At 36.0% G+C, this 19,912-nt stretch overlaps 1 protein-coding gene across 6 annotated transcripts in view; it reads left to right on the top strand.

Annotated features, from left to right (window-relative positions):
- ZNF280C (zinc finger protein 280C) overlaps positions 1 to 19,912 on the top strand; it is a 65,801-nt gene that overhangs the window by 18,424 nt on the left and 27,465 nt on the right. For 4 of the 6 annotated variants that reach the window (XM_027534172.1, XM_027534174.1, XM_027534171.1 and 1 more), the window contains 6 exons: positions 1,890 to 2,033; positions 4,913 to 5,067; positions 10,636 to 10,750; positions 14,563 to 14,724; positions 14,868 to 14,977; positions 16,459 to 16,676. In XM_027534172.1, the coding sequence (XP_027389973.1) occupies positions 1,890 to 2,033; positions 4,913 to 5,067; positions 10,636 to 10,750; positions 14,563 to 14,724; positions 14,868 to 14,977; positions 16,459 to 16,676 (904 nt within the window). The remainder of the gene's footprint in view (positions 1 to 1,889; positions 2,034 to 4,912; positions 5,068 to 10,635; positions 10,751 to 14,562; positions 14,725 to 14,867; positions 14,978 to 16,458; positions 16,677 to 19,912) is intronic. The other 2 variants (XM_027534176.1, XM_027534175.1) reach the window with 1 other exon arrangement.

The raw sequence follows: 19,912 nt of genomic DNA on the forward strand, positions 1-19,912 counted from the left end.
GAGCGGGAACCAATTGTAGAGGTGGTACCGCGTGAGAGGACATACTGTGCTTAACAGAGCTAGTGGCGGTACTTATGGGTGGAGCAAAGGATTAGTGCACCTGTGACCTGACTGTCCAGGTAGGCTAGGGTGGTCTCTTAAAGCCCCATGTAAGGCATGGAGAAGAGCTAGGCCGCCTGACTCCCCAGCAGGTGGAGGCGCGGCCCTGGCCTGTGGCTAATGGTTGGTAGCACAGCATGGCGTCCAGGGCCGGCAGGCAGCTCCTGAAGTCTGCGCACTGGCGCAGTGAGTCCTGTTTGTCGGAGACCAGGTTACACACGGACAGCGACAGGATGATGTAGTAGGCCTTGCTGTCCAACAGGTTCATCACGGGAATCTCGTGCTGCATCAGCAAGACCTGAGACACCAATATGTCGCTTCCTGCCGGGACGGAGCAGAGCGACTCCTCGTTGCTAATCTTTATTTATTTTTTTTTTTTATTCTTGATGAAAGAGTATATAATTTTATGCTTGACAAAAATTGTGTCTGGGTATAGAATGCTAAATTGAAAAATTATTTTCACTAAGATTTTTGAAATCACTTTTCTAACGTTTTCCTCTCTCAGATTTTAGGATATTCTGTTTATCTCCAGCATTTTGAAATTTCATGACTTGTCCATCTACTGTAGGTTTTTTCTTGATTATTGTGCTAGGTGCTAGTGGGTCCTTATATTTGGAGAATTTATGTCCTTTAGAACTGGGAATTTTTTTCTTGTATTTTTCCTTTTATTATGTTCCCTGTCCTTTTTCTTTTCTTTTCTGGGACTTCTATTAGGTGAGTTGTAGTTTTGAAATGATTTATCGCAATTTTTCTTATTTACTTAGTATAGGTATATTTGTTGTCTTTTAGTTCCACTTATGGGATATTTGGGGCTTCCCGGGTGGCTCAGCAGTGAAGAATCCGCCTACACTGTGGGAGCCGCTGGAGAGATACCCTGGAGGAGGGCAAGGCAACCCCCTCCAGTATTCTTGCCGGGAGCATCCCTGGGACAGAGGAACCTGGGAGGCTACTGTCCATAGGGTCACAAAGAGTCGGACATGATTGAAGCGATTTAGCACTGCACTGTGTGTGCGTGTGCTGATGGCATGGGATATTTACTCAATTTTGGCACTTTATTTTTCTTCACTGAATTTTGGCTATTTTGTTTTTAATCTTTTAGCTTTGTGACTATTAATTTTCATAGCATTCCTGTCTTACACCTTTAAAATGTTAGTTATAATCTCTAATATTTTTTGTTTTCAGTATTACCTGTGTTTTAATATCCTTTGATCTGTTTTATTGCTTTGGTCTTTCACATTGGAGATTTTAATCATACTTCTGGTGCTTATTGGGTGTCTGTCCAATATTTAAAAATGAGACACTAAGGTGCCTCCTGGTAGGTCTTCTGTATTATAGTAACAAAAGGGAGATAAACTGAGAAGCAGCAGCAACAGGTGAGAGAGATAATAGGAAAACTGAACCAGATTCAAGGATACTAGGCACAGGGCCAAGACCTACAGAAGTGTCTGGGGTTTTTTTTTGAGATAAGAGTTAGGTACCCTCTTTTGTGAATATAATTGTATTCTAGCAATAAAATTAAAACTCAGTTTGACTGGATTTGATTGTTTCTAAAATTTATTAGCCACTAAATAACTACTGTCATCTATTATCTTCCTAGCTAGCTTAATTTTACTAGTTTTAGATCTTAGAGATTGGGTTCTGAGTTTCATACTTTTGTTACCATTTCTGACTTTTAAAATGTCAGTTCAATAATTGCTATTAGATTTAGTAAAGAACATCTTAAATATCATACTATGGATTACAAGAAAATATTTAGAAAAATAAAATTGGATTCTCTTTTTTAAAATTAGATAGTTCCAAAATGGCAGAACTGTTTATGGAATGTGAAGAAGAGGAGTTGGAACCGTGGCAGAAGAAAGTAGAAACACCACAGGAAGAGGATGATGAGCTGATCTTTGTTGGAGCGGTACCAGGTTCAAAATCACCCACTTCAAGTAAGCATTTACTTTCAGTGAAGCAAAGTTTTAACATGTTGTTTCTACTGGAAAACGTGGGACTGTCTTATATGTCCTTGGTATACTATAAGGTGCTGGATGTGAGAGGAGAGTATAGTGGTCAGTAACAGTTTGTGAGAATCAGAAGGAGAATATGGTTAGGAACTTAAAAAAGGAGGTGTGAGAGGTAAAAATATGTGAGAGAAAAGGAAAATGTTAACTGAGTTACCTAAACGTTAAGATTGCCTAACAGCATTGTAGACCTTTTGAGATTAGAAATAATAATTTTATTGGAGCCAAGTCATCTATTTACCTGTTTATTTGTTAATATTTCTTTTTTCCCTTAAGCCTAAATGTACCTAGAAAAGGAAGTATTGGAATGCTTTGTTTAAAACATCAGACTACTAAATAAGTTTGTGTTAGTCTCTGATGGAGTTTCTGACACCCAGTCAACTGCCTCATCAGTGTTTTCTTGATTCATGTCTACAAAATATAAAGGCTCTGGTTTGTATATCAACATGAGTAGTAGCTTCTGGCCACACCCATCTTTTCAGCAAGTTCTGATTATATTCATGAATATACAGTGGCTTGATTTTCAGCCAGTATACTAGGATGATGCAGGCAGTTAGCACACTTAATCCTCATGGCTCTGGGAGAATGTCAGATACCTTTGTGGATTTCTGTTAATTAGATTTGATGTTGTTATAATGTAAAAGTGAAGATATTAATGACACTTGTTAAATGTCCAATCAATTCCCTGGTGGCTCAGAAAGTAAAGAATCTGCCTGCAATGCAGGAAACCTGGATTTGGTCCTTGGGTTAGGAAGATAGATTCTCCTGGAGAAGGGAATGGCAATCCACTACTCCAGTATTCCTGTCCAGAGAATTCCATGGAAAGAGGAGCCTGGTGGGATACAGTCTATGAGTGAGTGAGTGAAGTTGGTCTTGTCCAACTCTTTGCTACCCCATGGACTGTAACCTACCAGGTTCCTTCATCCATGGGATTTTCCAGGCAAGAATACTGGAGTGGGTTGCCATTTCCTTCTGCAGGAGATCTTCCTGACCGGGGATTGAACCCCGGTCTCCCACACTGTAGGCAGATACTTTACCATCTGAGCCACCAGGGAAGTCCAAACAGAGTCCATGGGGTCACCACAAAGAGTAGGACACAACTGAGTGGCTAATGCTAAAACTAACAACAAAAAGTCCAATTAGGATTGTGTAAAATTCAGAGGAACAACATATTTAGTTTTAGTGGCAAATGAAGGAACAGAGTCTTTCTCATTATATGTATTTCTGTTAAGCCAGGAGAATTTACCGAAGAATGTAGCCATCATACCAATATTTTATTATGGCTGTGCATATTAGTGTGGTTTAGAGAAAGATTAATTTTCTGAAAGCCTAGTTCTTGTTTCCCTGTCTCTAAACTTGGAATAGCACTTCTATTCAGTTATCAAAGGTAGAATAATTTAGTTTAATTCTTAGTATCATTTCCTGTGGCAAACTGAGAGATGCTAAGTGGAGTGCCACTTCAGTGAAGTAGGCATGTTGATATATTTGCTGCTGATAGAGGAGCAGAATATTAAATTATCGTAATGTTTCCATAGTCACTGTGATGATTTTTATATTGAAGTATTAACCATAGTTAAAAGTTATTCAAATCATCTTATTGACATTGGATATATATCAGTTGGAAATAACTATTACTCAGCTAGAATAATGTGTATGAGATAATATGTATTAGTAGTGATTCTGTCAAAAAGAAATTTGACCCTGGTGAAATTTCTTTTCTAAATAACCCAGAATTTAAATGATTCTGTTAGTGTCTTGTGTGTGAGTCATAAAATATTTTAGCATATGGAAATGAGCTAAATATTTTAAAAGAAACTACTATAAAAGGGGAATAAAAACTTGTGTTTGATGGACTGCAGTCACCAAAAAGTACTATAGAAATTGTTTAATGGCTTGGATAAATACATGTATCTTGAATTTCTAAATGAAAACAATACCAACTTATTTGAATGAACAGATTTTTCTTCTAAAAGACTTTTGTAGTGCTTACTCATAGAGCACTTCATATGATAAAACAGCCCTACTTTGGTGTGACTATACAATTATTTTATGAGATCTAGTTATTTTATACTAGGAGTGGAAAAGGGAAATTTTTTGATGTCTTAATGGGATTTTTTTTCTGCTTTGTACCTTTTCTTGACTAGCAATTTTAGGTAAATCTCTATTCTTCCAAATTTTCATTTGATTCCTCAATAACCTAGAAGTTATGGGTTCACATGCATACAACAGTGAGCAATCTTAGACTGATCCAGAAGATCATGTCAGGCTCAAATTGACTTTTGGTGTAGTGAGTAGATATGAGATACTTTTATAAACTCTAGATTCACTTTAGTCTCTGATGGTATCCCTGTCAGTAGTCAAGAGCAGTGGTACAGATAATCCATCAGCTTGCCCATGATGAAACTTGCAGGCTTTTAGGGGTGTGAATGTGACATGGAGTTTGGGAAAGGGCTTGATTTCAAGTCACAGTAACCCAAGTCTGTATACAACCTTGTCAACCATTAAAAGAAAGCAATATGCTTCAAGTATTGCTTATATATAGATTTTGGGGGGAAAGTTTTTCTACTATCATAATATATACTTTCACTGAAATAAGTTTTTAAATAAAGATAATTGTCATAGATATTGTGAACAGGGGTAATCCCAGCTCATCTGCAAAGGAAATAAAGAATGAGACAGAGTCAAGGTATAGTATTGTTGTATTACTTTAAAATTAAAGTAAAATATCATGGTAGAATTGTTGTGTAGAAAAATAGTATTTGTGTAATTTTAAAATACAGGTATTGCTGATGCTTTCATGCCTTTAGGTGAACTCGATGAAGACTCTTCAAGTCCAGAGGCTGCCTTTCCTAGATTTCATCCTGAGTCTCAATCTTCAAGTCCAGAGGCTGCCTTTCCTAGATTTCATCCTGAGTCTAGGTCTTCATATAACTCTGATATGGCTCAGAACGTGTCTAAACCTGTAAGTGTTTTTAAAACTACACAATTAGCACAGGGACACATTAGATGTTATAATACCCAGTTAGAATTGTGGACTATCATAGCTAGTTATCATCCCAATAGAAACATAATCACTGTCAGAAAATGTCACCATTTTTATGATAGTGCAACTGATACCCAAAATAATAGCGTCAGGAACTAACTATTCAACCTGTCAATAAATCACATAGTATGCTTAAATTGGTATAATATTGAAAACTATGCTATCTAAAAGTATAATCAGTAATGAATATTGCATAATGGCAAAGTTCTTAAGATAGATGAACTGGGTATTCTTAATTGGGAAGATTTTTCCAAGGTCGTTATTGCTGTTTATTTTGAAAACATACTTGGATATGTTTTTAAACTTTTAACTGAAATAATCGATAATGGTAATATTTACCATTTGTTAGTCTGTCAGTATGGTTAAGTCTTAGTTCTAAATGCTGTATATAAATTAATCTGTTTTAATTCTTACGACTTCCTTATGAGGTAAGCACAGTTATTTCTCCCATTTTATAGTTGAAACTGAGGCTCAGAGAGTCTAAATGATGCATCATGGCCGATAATGATGGATCTGGGATTTCAATCCAGGTTAACCCAAAGTTTTTAAAATATGCACATCCATACATGCATTTAAATATATACTGGTGCCTCAAACAGTAAAGAATCTGCCTGTAATGCAGGAGACCCGAGTTCCATCCCTTGGTTGGAAAGATCCCCTGGAGAAGGGAATGGCAACCAACTCCACTATTCTTGCCTAGAGAATTCTGTGGACAGAGGAGCCTGGTGGGATACAGTCCACGGGATCACAGAGGGTCAGACCCAACTGCGCAACTAACACTTCTACTTTCATACGTACATTTAAGTATATGCTTTTAAAAACAGAAGCATCATCTTAGAGCAGTGATGTATTTCACAGACCACTGGGGTTCCCCGGGACTCTTTCAGGGGGCCTATGAGGTCAAAACCGTTGTCTTAGTAACACTAAGACCTTTGCCCTTTTTACTCTGTCAACATTTGTGCTAGTGGTGTAAAGGCAATGCACCTGAAACTGCTGGTGGCTTAATATGGATCAAGGCAGTGATACCCAACGGTACTAGTAGTTTTCAGATTGGTGATCACCAGGCACTCACAATAGAAAAATTTCACTTTCACTTAATATCCTTGAAGAAGTAATCAATTGTTTCTAATTTTATTAACTTTTGACCTTTGAATATACTTCTTTTTTAAATATTCTGTGTGATGAAATGGGTAGTATGCATCAAGCATTTCTATATCTGCAGTATGAAGTTTCCCTTGAGGAAAAGCACTTGTGAGAATGAATCACAAACTGAACTGGCTGGTTTTTTTTTTTAAGTAGAATTCAACTTTTACTTGAAAGGATGACTGACAAAGCACCATGGAGTGAGTTACTGCTGCATAACAATAGCACCACAAACTTAGCAGCTTAAAGTGATATATATTTATTTCATGGTTTCTGTGAGTCAGTAATTAGGGTATGGCCTAACTGGGTCCTCTGCTGGGGCCGGCTGCAATCAGTGTGTCAGGTAGAGAGAGCTGGAGTATCATTTAATACTGCTTCCAGGCTCACATGGTTGTTGGCAGTATCCAGTTCTTTGTGGGTTGTCAGACTGAAGGCATCAATTCTTGCTGCTGTCAACTGGAGACTGTCCTCAGTTTCTTGCTGTGTAAGCCTTCCTAGCATGACTTGGTTGCTTCCTCAAAGCCAGCAAGGCAAAGATGGGCTTTATAACATAATCATGTACATCCTGTTGCTTTGGCCAAATTCTCTTGGTGAGAAGCAACCACAGGTCCTACCCACACTCAAGGGGAAATTAGACAAGTGTATAAATATCAGGAGGAAATCATGGAGGCCACCTTTAAGATGTTTGGCACACACGGTGTTCCAGTACTCAGAAATACACAAAACCTGCCTCTCATGGAAGAAAACTGATAGTATTCTTGCCAGTGATTAAATTTGGTCTTGCAAGCAAGAAAAAATCATTTTCTGAAAACTAGTATCTTTATTCTGAAATTATCATCAGTAATAATATGAGCCCTGGACTAATATTCCAAGGAACCTGGATTGAGAATGAAACTCTAATGCTGATTCTTTGTTCCTAAGTAGAGCATTGTCACAACCTCTGTGAGCCTCACTTTCTTCATTTCTAAAATAAGAACCTTTACCCAGACCACTGGATCTCAAACTTGGATCCTCTAAGTATCCACAGGCTGTTGTTTTGTTTTGTTTTGTTTTTAACGTGGACTATTTGAATTTGTTAACAGATTTGTTTTTGTTTTATTTTGGGCAAAAGCCTTGGTTTTGGCAGAGAGGCCTGTGGGATCTTAGCTCCCGGACCAGGAATCAAACCCGTTCACCCTTCATTGGAAGGACATACCTTAATCACTGAACCACCAGGGAAGTCCCTCCACAGACTGTTCTTAAGAATAGGTGTACCTAAAGATTTCAGACTACAAGAAATGCAAAAATTATTTTATTTTAGCTAGAATCAGATGAACTCGGTAATTTTCTCATGCTCTAGTAAGCAGCTTGGCATTTAGGGAAAACAAATCAAGGAATTCTTTGGCAGTCCAGTGGTTAGGACTTGGTGCTTTCACTGCCATGAGCTTGGGTTCAATCCCTGGTCAGGGAACTAAGATCCCATAAGCTGCACAAGGCCAAAAAAAAAAAGAGGAAAAAAACAAGGAAAAACAAACCACACACACACACACAAAAATAAGGAAACATTATTATTTAAATACAGATAGAGACTTTCCTGGCAGCCCAGTGGTTGAGACTTTGCCTTCCAATTCAGAAGGTGCTGAATTGATCCCTGGTTGGGGAGCTAAGATCCCATATGTCTCCAGGCCAAAAAACCAAAACATAAAACAGAAGCAATCTTGTAAAAAATTAAATAAAGATTTTAAAAATGTCCAAAAAAATCTGTAAAAAAAAAAAAAAAACTACAAATGCAGTTATATGAAAATCATTCCTTTGTTGGACCCAGGGAGGAAGAATAATATGACATGGGTATCTTTTGTGTTACAAAAGTTAGAAACTAGAGCTCATCCAAACTCAGAATTTTTTGTTTCTGTGGACACAGTTGTTTAATCAGAGTTCCTTAATCAGGTTCACAATCCTAGGGAGCTTTTTAGAAATAGAGATTTTTTGTCAGTTGGTCTGGAGTGAGACCTGGGCATAATAGATTAAAAAAAAGTAACCTCTCCAGGTGATTATGTAGCCACAGTTGAGGATGACATATATTCTCAAATGAATTGAGAATCCTGTGTAAGGGAATTTTCTCTGAAATTTTTAAACCTGTCTTTAACCTCAGTAACTCTTTGGGGCAGGCGGGGAGACTATTATTCCTTTTAAAGTAAGTGTGAAAAAAAGTGTGATATAGTATAAACTGTTCAATATATTGTTATTATTTTTGCTTTCAGAAGCCAATTATTTAAAGAATTTTTAAATAATAAAAAGTATTTTATATTTACCTATATTAAAAAAGTAAGAAAGAAAGTAAGTGTGATATTGTTAAAGGCACAGACTTTGTAGTAAGGCTAACTTGGGTTCTATAATCCAGCTTCATCAATAACAAGCTGGGTTGTATTGGGAACCTTACTTAACCATACTTAACTTTAATTTGCCTATTTATTTGTATAAATAAATGTAAATATTTATATAAATATAGGAGGTCATTTTAGGTCTTCATTAGTACTGCTATGACAGCTGCTTAATAGAATACTTGTATAGATCTTCCTTGACTTATGATGGGGTTACATCCTAATAAACCCATCACAAGTTGAAAATGCATTTAATACACTTAACCTTACCAAGCCTAGCCTATGTTAAATTTTCTCAGAACACTTACATTTGCCTACAGCTTGGCAAAATCATCTGACACAAAGTCTGTTGCAATAATGTATTAAATATCTGATGTAATTTTTTGAGTACTGTACTGAAAGTGAAAAACAAAATGGTTTTAAGTATATTGGTTGTTTGCCCTCATGATTACGTGGCTGACTGGGAGCTGTGGCTTGCTGTCACTGCCCAGTATTAAACCACATGTCACTAGCCTGAGAAAAGATCAAAATTTGAAGTACGGTTTCTGCTGAATGTTTGTCACTGTCACAGCATCACAATGCGGAAAATCGTAGGTTGAACCATTGTAGGTCTGGGACAGTCTGTACTGTGAAAGAGGCAAGTATATTTTAAGTTAACAATAATTGGTGACTTTTATTTCAGTTGCAGAAGAATAATTTGAATCTCAAAAGTGACTTGCCAAAGGTTCCACAGTCAAATAAATGGACAGGTCTTCTGAATCCCAGTCCATCACGTTTTGTACTTACCGATGTATTTGGTATCTTTCTGAACTGCTTTATGAGATGTTAAAAAAATCCCAATCTGAGAATTATTTTAACAAGTTATTTGTTGGTTTAAGAATGTATCTGCTCTCTGAAATGGTGGTGCTTAATTGACCAGAATTATCACCTAGGAAAGGACTTAAAGTATGAACTTTGGAAGAAATATTAAAGAACTATTTGTGGAGTTGCTGGTGAATATTTTCCATATTTCTCCAAATATTTAGAGAAAATACCTTGGAGTAAGATTGTGCTTGGTTACAATTAAGTGATATGGCTATTACTGATTTTCTATAATAGGTTTTAAGGCTGAAATGCAGAAATCTGCGTGTTATGCCTCAAATTCTAGGAATGGAATGGTTTATGTAACTTCGATATGTCTCCATAACTTCTTAATAGTTAGTCTTTGTCAACAGAAAACTTAGTAGCAAAGTAAAATTCTTAATACCTGATTTGTCTCTCAACTTGTTAGCACAAAACATGCAAGCAAGATCCTTATATTCCCACGATAAAGGTGTAATATGTATGGGGTTTGGTGTTCGGAGGAGGAGGTTCAGAAGAAATAAGAAAATTTTGTTTTCTATGGATGGTTAGTATGATATATAGAGTCTGTTAATCAGGACTATATTTTAAATACAGGTATCTGTACCTTTTTTTTTCACCAAACTTTATATTGGAAACATTTCTTTTTGTCATTGGCTATTTCTGAAAATCATAATATTGCATGATAGTTTATTTATGTAACCATTCCACCATTGTTGGACATAAAGGTTTTCAATTTTTACAATTATAAATGATTCTCCACTAAATATTTTCATTTTCTTAGCATGTATAAATACTTGGAAGTGAAATACTTAGAATGATTGGCTCAAAGGATATAAACTCTTATAAAGCCCTCAGTAGATAACTGCCAAAATTTTCTTGCAGAAAAGTTGTACCAATATATAACCTTTACTTTGTTGGTAATATTATTTTTCATTTTAATGGTTTATCTAAAACTAACTTAACTTCTAGAAAAATTACAAATATAATCCAGAGAGTTCTCTTGTACTCTTTACTCAGTAGATGCTGGCTGTGACAGCAAGTAATAATTATTTTTATTTTATAACTTATTAGTAATTGAATCATTAAGTGTATATTTACGGTATTGATGTACAGTTAAATTTACCTTTATAACTTACTGCAGGATTTTGCAAAGAATTCATCACAAGTTGGGTTAGATGAGTCTTCAGACTTACCATTCTCCTGGAGCCAGAATACAGTACCACTGTCCCAAGATGGATCAACAATTTATATAGAAGGTTTGGTTTTGGCACTTTTTGTAAACATAGTAAAAAAGATACTTGATGAATATACCTACACAGTGAGTTTCTATTTTGAAGCCTATATCTTCATGTTACATTTTTCACATATTGTAAAATGGAATCTGGGGCTTCCCAGGTGGCTCAGTGGGTAAAGAATCTTCCTTCAATGCAGGAGACACAAGAGACACGGGTTCAGAGACACGGGGTTCTCTTCCTGGGTCAGGAAGATCCCCTGGAGGAGGAAATGGCAACCCACTCCAGTATTCTTCCCTGGAGAATCCCATAGACAGAGGAGCCTGATGGGCTGCAGTCCATAGGGTCACAAACAGTCTGAGCACATATGCATGCAGAAGGGACTCTTAACTGTTCCTGAATGCCTTTCTTGAGTGATTTTCTATAAAATCATATTTAATGATAGAATATTTTCTTTCTTTTTATTAAGTCGGCTAACATATATTCTTTGAGCACTTTGGCAAATATATTACTTGGAAGACCATTAGTGTGAGAAAAAGCACATGGTTATAGTTGATTTCAATTAAAGAAGAATTACAGTTCTTCGATTTATACGATAACAAAGTTCTTCATTAACCTGAAATAGTATGCCATGAAGGAGTTTTACCTAGTCAAAAAATTCCCTGTTATCAAAGCAGTTATGTTAGCAAATTAGACGTATATCACTAAGTGGAGAAAGGTACACAGAAATTTTTGTGACTGTTTAAATTGTTTATAAACAAATTAGTATATATTTGCCAAATCAAAATAGAAAGAATTTATAGTAATATGTGTGCCAAAAATATTTTCCCTTGACAATACTTGGTTTGATATTCACTTATGTAGGCATCACTTACCTAGTTAGTAAAATAGCCAAGGACCAAAATAAATAAGGAGATGAAATAGATGTCTGAATTTGGTTTTATGAAGCACCATAGTCTTTAATCATAGAAAAAAAATTCTGAATTCTTAAAGCCTCTACTCTCTCTCTCTGTTACCATACTCCAAGAGTGAAACTTAGCCCAGGTGGTAAATGGGTTATAGTTGATTAGAAAGATAGAGGCTTGAGCCTCTGTATTTTTGTAGCCTTTATTAAGTAACCTAACTAATCTCTTTACACCTCAATTCTCTCATATTATTAAAATAGATATTTTTATTTTCTCATATAATGCATTCATTCTCCAGACCTGAAATCAACCATTTAGCTATATAATTTTGATTCTTGCTCGACTTATCTCAGGGCTTTTTTGAGGCTCAGATAAGTGAAAAGTGAGAAATGTATTAAAGCTTTAAAAGACAGTAAACATTGTTAGAATTGATGTCAGTGAGGCAGCAGTGAGTGTTGGCATGAAGTGAGATTGGGATTCCCTGCCCAGTAATTGAACCTGGGTAGCCTGGGTTGAAAGCCAGGAATCCTAGCCACCAGACCAGCAAGGGCTAGAGGCTAGAAGCTATTTTTCCTTGGATCTTTGTCCCACAATGAAAAATGCAATTATGACAGAGGCAAAAATATGCAGGTACAAAGTTTATTACTAGAGACAGTACATAAATAAGTCAGAGAGCACATAGATAAACAGTTTGTTTAGTTGAGATGGAAGCAAGGCAGAGATGCACACCCAGAGAGAAAGAGTATGAGTGTGTCCCCCTAAGGAGGAGGACCGCAGTAAAGAGGAGGTTAAGTCATTTATATAGGTCAGTTCTTCTGGGTCTTTGTTTACCTTTAGCCAGTTATCTGGTTTCTTTTTCCACACTTGACCCCCTAGGGCCCTCCTCAACGTACATTAGCAACTTTTTCCCAAGATGCTTTCTGGCCCAGACGCCCTTAGCATCACATACTGTGGGGTGGTGCCCTCTCCTTTTTGACCCCCAAGGAGCCTTTCTGTACATGTGAGATGTCTCCCTTGCCCGGAGGATGGGAAATATATGACCTCCTGATCTTTTAATGGGGTTTAGTTCCACTCTGTCCCTGCCAGTGTCTGATTATTTACCCTCTTCTTGTTGCTGGTTTTTACATCATGATTTAGAATTCAAAGTATAGATAGAAGTCCAGTTATAAATATGTGGTCCCAGAGCCTGTTTGTCTCTTGCTTCAGGAAATGTAAATAAGGGCTAGTAATGAATGTCCAGCCTGGAGCTCATTATCTTCTCACCCCAGGAAGTGTGAACAGGGGACCAGTTATAAATGCCTAGCCTGGAGCCCATCTGTCTCCTGCCTTGGAATGATAATTATGATAATGTGTACTATGTGTTCAGAATCATGCTTAATGGACCCCTGTCTAGGACGACCATACGTTCTTGGAGAGGGCTGGATTTGAACTTGATTTTGAAGGAGGAGAGTAGTATTTTTTATTGGTTCTGTTGAAGATAGTGAATAGCACAAGCCAAAGCCAACAGAGATAAGTAAGCTGAATCAGAATTTAAAGCTTGAGCTCAGAGCGATCTTGTTTAACTTGGCGATTTATGCATGCTGTAAAAATTATTATATATAAAACAGCCTGTTGGATAACAGTTGCCTAGTTCAAATAGCAGTGCCCGTTGGTTGTTCAGTTAACCTGAGCATCTGAGAAGAATGCTAGTGTGATTACACAGAAATTAGTTCTAAGTACCTGCAATAAAACCGTCAGTAATCATGTGTTTGAAGATGGGAAAGAATCATTTCTGTGTTATCTCAAAGAATGAAATGTAGCTTTGACAGAGGAACCCACTAATGCAATACTCTTTTCCTTGCATATTATCTATTCTGTTTCTGTTATTAGTATAGAGTTGGAAGCATTAAGTTAAATGCAGGTTTAGAATCTTTATCACAAAGTACGTTTGTGTATGCTCCGTCATGTTGGACTCTTTGTGACCCCATGGACTGTAGCCCACCCAGCTCCTCTGTCCATGGAATTTTCCAGGCAAGAATACTGGAGTGAGTTGGCACTTTCTACCCCAGGAGATCTTCCCCACCCAAGGATCGAACCTGTGTCTCCTGCATTGGCAGGCGAATTCTTTACTACTGCTCCACCTGGGAAGCCCAATTATGTGGTATTTTCAAAAGGGACTTTTTCTGGATCTGGTTACAGTCTAAATAGCCCCACTTTTACAAATACCCTCAATCGCCTAATTCTTTAACCTTTAAGGTTATGGTTTTCAAACTCAAAGCTATTCTTAGCAATGAAATCTCTATTCAAACAAAATTTTTGTGTAAAAATCTAATTTAAAAAAATACGAGGACAAAAAAAAAAAATACGAGGACAATGTCTCTATCTGTGCCCACTCTATTCCCTAAAATGGAACCATTAGGCTCAGAGAAACATAGTTTGAAAGCTATCATACTAACTCCAAACCTTTTCATATGAATAACTGAGGTATCGACATTCAAAATACTTGAGATTAGTTGGTTCTACTTTGCCCATAGGAATTATATAGATAGTGTAAACTACCCATCAGGTTGTTAAGTGGGAAAAGAATCAACTCCGTTTTCCATTAGATATCTTGGGACTTTTTCTAAGTATCTTAAGGAGTTTCTGTATGTTTTTAGATTAGAGTATAAGTTTATTTGAAAGCATTTTTAGAATTCTTTTGCATAAAAAGTTTATCTCATGAATTGTTCAAACTGTGTAATCCATAATGGCTGTTGTGCAGTTTCTACCTATTGATCATACAAATTTTGATCATTCTTTATTTTCAGTTGTATGATATCGTAGTTCAATTATATTACCTTTATTTCCAAAGTATTCTTACTTAATTTTAAGTGTAAGGCCATTTTAGTAGTAGTTGTAAGCAGTATTCTAAACCAATTTCAAATATCTTTCCCACTATTTTAATCATTATAGGTCTAGATGAAACTCTGCCTAAAATAAAACATTCTGACATTATTAAAATAATCACTGTTAATCCAAAGACCAGCGAAAGTGTTTCTGAAATAAATCCTTGTGCTTCACTGTCTTTAACTAATTGTTCTTCAGCAACATCTTCTTATCTCATGTGGTCAAAAGGTAAATATGAATCGAGCATAAAAAAGAAGCTGTATTATTTATACATAAATTTCAGAAATGATGATAAATTTTAAAACTGCTGTTATTGGTTGGATTTAAGGTTAAAAAAGAAGAATTTGAGTCATAAAACTCCTTTATTTTAGGTACACATACCTTATCAACTGCCACTAGAACTGGAACATTTTTTGTAAGAGCTTGTCCGAAGTGCAATGTTCAGTTCAATCTTTTGGATCCTTTGAAATACCACATGAAGGTAAAAAATTTTTGAAATTTTATTTTTAAAAATATTAACAAATGTCTGAAAATTTTAGTATTAAAATATTAAGAATTGATGTATAGTAAATGCTAATTTGTCCAGATATTTAGATAAGAAACCTTCTCACTGGTATTTTCATATAACTTAAGTAAAAATTGATATTCATAATGATACCTTTATAAGAGATTTAAAAATCCTTCCAAATAATTAAATTTTAAAAATTAGATTTATATATACTACATACTATAGTTTAATTTTTAATGAGATATATTAATCAGAATATTTTATTGATTAGATCGTGCCATTCTTCAAACTTCTTATAAAACAAGTCTTTTTATTGATGCTCAATCTTCCATGTAATTTAATTCTTTTTTTTTTTTTTACATTATTTTCTGTCCACGGTGATATATGTATGACTTTGAGCACTCAGCCATAAACTCCTTATGGTGGAGCATTTCATATGAAATGATAGCTTTAACTCACAGATTACAGTTTGTGTAGTGTTATAAATTAATTCTAGCTTTATATTGGTGTAAGAAGCTCTTGAAATTAAGTTTTAGGTAATTTTCAAAGTGCTAATGAAAATATTTAAATATTTTAGTAGATGCTGCACCATTCTACGCATCTGTGCAAAGATAGTCTGTATTCTTTTTGTATGCCCAGTATAAATGGCAGGAAGCGGGAAAGGAAGGAAGAAAAATGGCAGTGTAGAAAATAATGCAGGAAAGAAAATCGAGAAGAAAGTAAGGCAAAGGAAGCTATGTAGGAAAAGTTGTTGCTCACTATTTCAAAGATTGGCATTTTTTTCATTCAAATTCAACATTTTGCCAAAAAAATGTAGAAAAGAAACATCCTAGAATTCCAAATACAGTCTCTTTATTCTTGGGCAGAACTGTATTTGGTTTCTACCACTGTTCTAACTCCCTGAATATGACTTGTTAACTGGACTTTGGGCTTTGGTATTTTAAGTAAAGAAGTAACTTCTACATGTTTTCAGATTTTCTATTTATGCAATATTGTGTGGAGACACTTGGTGTTTTTATGTTTTTCATAATAAATGGAGAGAGAAAAGAAAAGAAGTTTTTTATCTTTATTTAATTTGGGAGTAATATGGTCACATGATTCAAAAAGCATAAGAGGGAATACAGTGAAAAACATCACCCATGACTCCTGTATGCCTAGTTCCCAGTACAACTCACAAAGGAAATATTAACTTGTTTTGTATCTTCTTTGATTTTCTCTGCATATACAGGCACACATGAATGTTCTTATTTTTCATTTGTTATTATACAGAAATCCTAGCATATTATATATACTTCTGCACCTAGGGAAAGTGGCAAACATTCTCTAACTTGCAGCTTTTATTTATTGTTTGTTTGTTTATGATTAAAACTATGGGAGACTGTATTTCCACATGAGCAAGCCTGTATCTCACTTTTAAAAGAAATATAAATGAGGCTTTTTTTTTTCTCTTTCAGGTTTGTTGCCCAGACATGGTAGATGTATTTATGGAAATGATTAAAGTAGAGCTTTCAAACATTGAACAAAATACGACTGGTGCAGAGACAGGAAAATTGATTATGTTAGTTAGTGACTTTTACTATGGAAGACATGAAGGAAATTTTGATGATGACGAAAAGACTTACACAACCTTTAAATGCTTCAGTTGCTTGAAAGTTCTTAAAAATAATATTAGGTATGTAAATATTCTATTTCAGTTTGAAAATTGAGTGCTACAGATGTAAATATTGTATTTCCTTTTCTGTGCCATCTTAGGAAAGCAATTTTAACTTTTTACTAAGAATAAAGGGAGATTTTCATGTTGAAAAGCTCATCGTTTTTTCCATGTTTAGGAGTTTGACACTTGGATCCATTTAGTTGTATTTCTTTCAGATACCTTAAGAAAGGACAAAATTTATTTTAAGCTAGGGGAAATGCTATTTATTTTTTAACTGCTTCTGGTCTTACTTTTCCTATCAAAGGAAGAACTACTTTATCCAACTTGACCTCTCCATGTCTGTCTTATTTAATATTCTAATTTTACAATTCATAATTTTTAGTACATTTGCCTTGAGAAACAGTGATTTTTTTAAATCTTCTTTAAAGAAGTACTAGTTCTAAGCAGCATGTCTGCTTTGATTTTATAATTTAACACATTTTAAAAGTAGAGATTTAACTCTGGATGGAATTCTGAAATTATACATGTTTGCTTTAAATTTTAGAAACTTGTACTTAACAGTCTTTGAGTTATATGGCATATTACATATCTGTTATCCTAAGTGAGATAGTAACAAGGCTTATTGATTAGCATTTTTAATTGGCTATATATCCTGACATTTTTCCAATATTATAAAAAAATTCAGATAGCAAAATGGAAAAAATTTTAGTGAACATACCTGTATATTTACCAACTCAATTCTGCCATTAACATTTTACTATATGTACATTGCTACATATCTATTTATCCATAGACCCATCTGATTTTTTATAATTTTCAGAGTGAATTGCAGACATCAAGGCACTTCCCTTAGGTGAGATGCATATATGTATACATATGTCTGTACCTCTATTGTGAAACACACACATATAAACTTTTAAAAATATTTACCCTTGAAAACCATAATTTATAACTAGCATCCCTAAGTATTCTATAAGTAGGTAATTTCTAAGCCTAGCATTTATTTTCTGCTGAATTCTTGGGTCCAAAATGAAGTACTTATAAAAACACTGGAATACACTGTTCAGTTCAGTCGCTAAGTTGTGTCCCGACTCTTCCAACCCCATGAATCACAGCACGCCAGGCCTCCCTGTCCATCACCAACTCCCAGAGTTCACTCAGACTCACGTGCATCGAGTCAGTGATGCCATCCAGCCATCTCAGCCTCTGTCATCCCCTTCTCCTCCTGCCCCAAATCCCTCCCAGCATCAGAGTCTTTTCCAATGAGTCAACTCTTCACATGAGGTGGCCAAAGTACTGGAGTTTCAGCTTTAGCATCATTGCCTCCAAAGAAATCCCAGGGCTGATCTCCTTCAGAATGGACTGGTTGGATCTCCTTGCAGTCCAAGGGACTCTCAAGAGTCTTCTCCAACACCACAGTTCAAAAGCATCAATTCTTCGGTGCTCAGCCTTCTTCACAGTCCAACTTTCATATGCATACATGACCACAGGAAAAACCATAGCCTTGACTAGACAGACCTTTGTTGGCAAAGTAATGCCTCTGCTTTTGAATGTGCTATCTAGGTTGGTCATAACTTTCCTTCCAAGGAGTAAGCATCTTTTAATTTCATGGCTGCAGTCACCATCTGCAGTGATTTTGGAGCCCAGAAAAATAAAGTCTGACACTGTTTCCACTGTTTCCCCATCTATTCCCCATGAAGTGATGGGACCGGATGCCATGATCTTCATTTTCTGAATGTTGAGCTTTAAGCCAACTTTTTCACTCTCCACTTTCACTTTCATCAAGAGGCTTTTGAGTTCCTCTTCACTTTCTGCCATAAGGGTGGTGTCATCTGCATATCTGAGGTTATTGATATTTCTCCCGGCAATCTTGATTCCAGCTTGTGCTTCTTCCAGTCCAGCGTTTCTCATGATGTACTCTGCATATAAGTTAAATAAGCAGGGTGACAATATACAGCCTTGATGTACTCCTTTTCCTATTTGGAACCAGTCTGTTGTTCCATGTCCAGTTCTAACTTGCTGCCTGACCTGCATACAGATTTCTCAAGAGGCAGGTCAGGTGGTCTGGTATTCCCATCTCTTGAAGAATTGTCCACAGTTTATTGTGATCCACACAGTCAAAGGCTTTGGCATAGTCAGTAAAGCAGAAATAGATGTTTTTCTGAAACCCTCTTGCTTTTTCCATGATCCAGCGGGGATGTTGGCAATTTGATCTCTGGTTCCTTTGCCTTTTCTTTTTTTTTTTTTTTTCCTCTGCCTTTTCTAAAGCCAGCTTGAACATCAGGAAGTTCACGGTTCACGTATTGCTGAAGCCTGGCTTGGAGAATTTTGAGCATTACTAGTGTGTGAGATGAGTGCAATTGTGTGGTAGTTTGAGCATTCTTTGGCATTGCCTTTCTTTGGGATTGGAATGAAAACTGACCTTTTCCAGTCCTGTGGCCACTGCTGAGTTTTCCAAATTTGCTGGCATATTGAGTGCAGCACTTTCACAGCATCATCTTTCAGGATATAAGCCTAAAACAATTGTGAATGCAACATTTATGATAGCACTTTATAGTTTTGAGAGACCTTTGACATATATTATTCATATGTGTTTTCATACTTCTTTACCTCCTTTTATCAAGCTGTACCAGCTGTCAGTTGTTGAGGGTCCCAGTAGCTTTAATAGAAGAGAAGTTGTGGTTTGAGATATAACACTGAAACAATATTATGATAGAACTTTCTGACCTCCTTCCATATTATCACTCTTATAGTAAAATACATTAGAAAATAATGTTAGTAGATTTGGCAAAATGCATAGAAAAGTGGTTCACTAGTTAAGTTCCTTGTTATGTGTATGTGTATACTCAGTCATGTCTGGCTCTTTGCAGCCCCATGGCCTGGATCCTGCCAGTTTCTTCTGTCCATGGGATTTCCCAGGCAAGAATACTGGAGCAGATTGCCATTTCCTTCTCCAGGGGATCTTTCCAACCCAGGGATCGAACCTGTGTCTCTTGCACCTCCTGCTCTGCAGGTGGATTCTTTATCACTAGCGCCACCTGCAAAGCTGAAATATTATGTATCTGATATTAGAAGTTCTTCCATCGTTAGCTTTTTGGCTTTTCTTTAATGAGATTAGCCCATTTAATATTAACACGAAGTTTGCTTTGTTTTTTTATTTTCATTTCAAAAGACTGACTACAGATTTCTAGATTATCAGAATATCTGGAAATTTTAAACCAAGCATATTTTGTAAAACCTAGGAATGTTGTGGC

Source organism: Bos indicus x Bos taurus, chromosome X (genome assembly GCF_003369695.1).
Source record: "Bos indicus x Bos taurus breed Angus x Brahman F1 hybrid chromosome X, Bos_hybrid_MaternalHap_v2.0, whole genome shotgun sequence".
Classification (NCBI taxonomy): domain Eukaryota; kingdom Metazoa; phylum Chordata; class Mammalia; order Artiodactyla; family Bovidae; genus Bos; species Bos indicus x Bos taurus.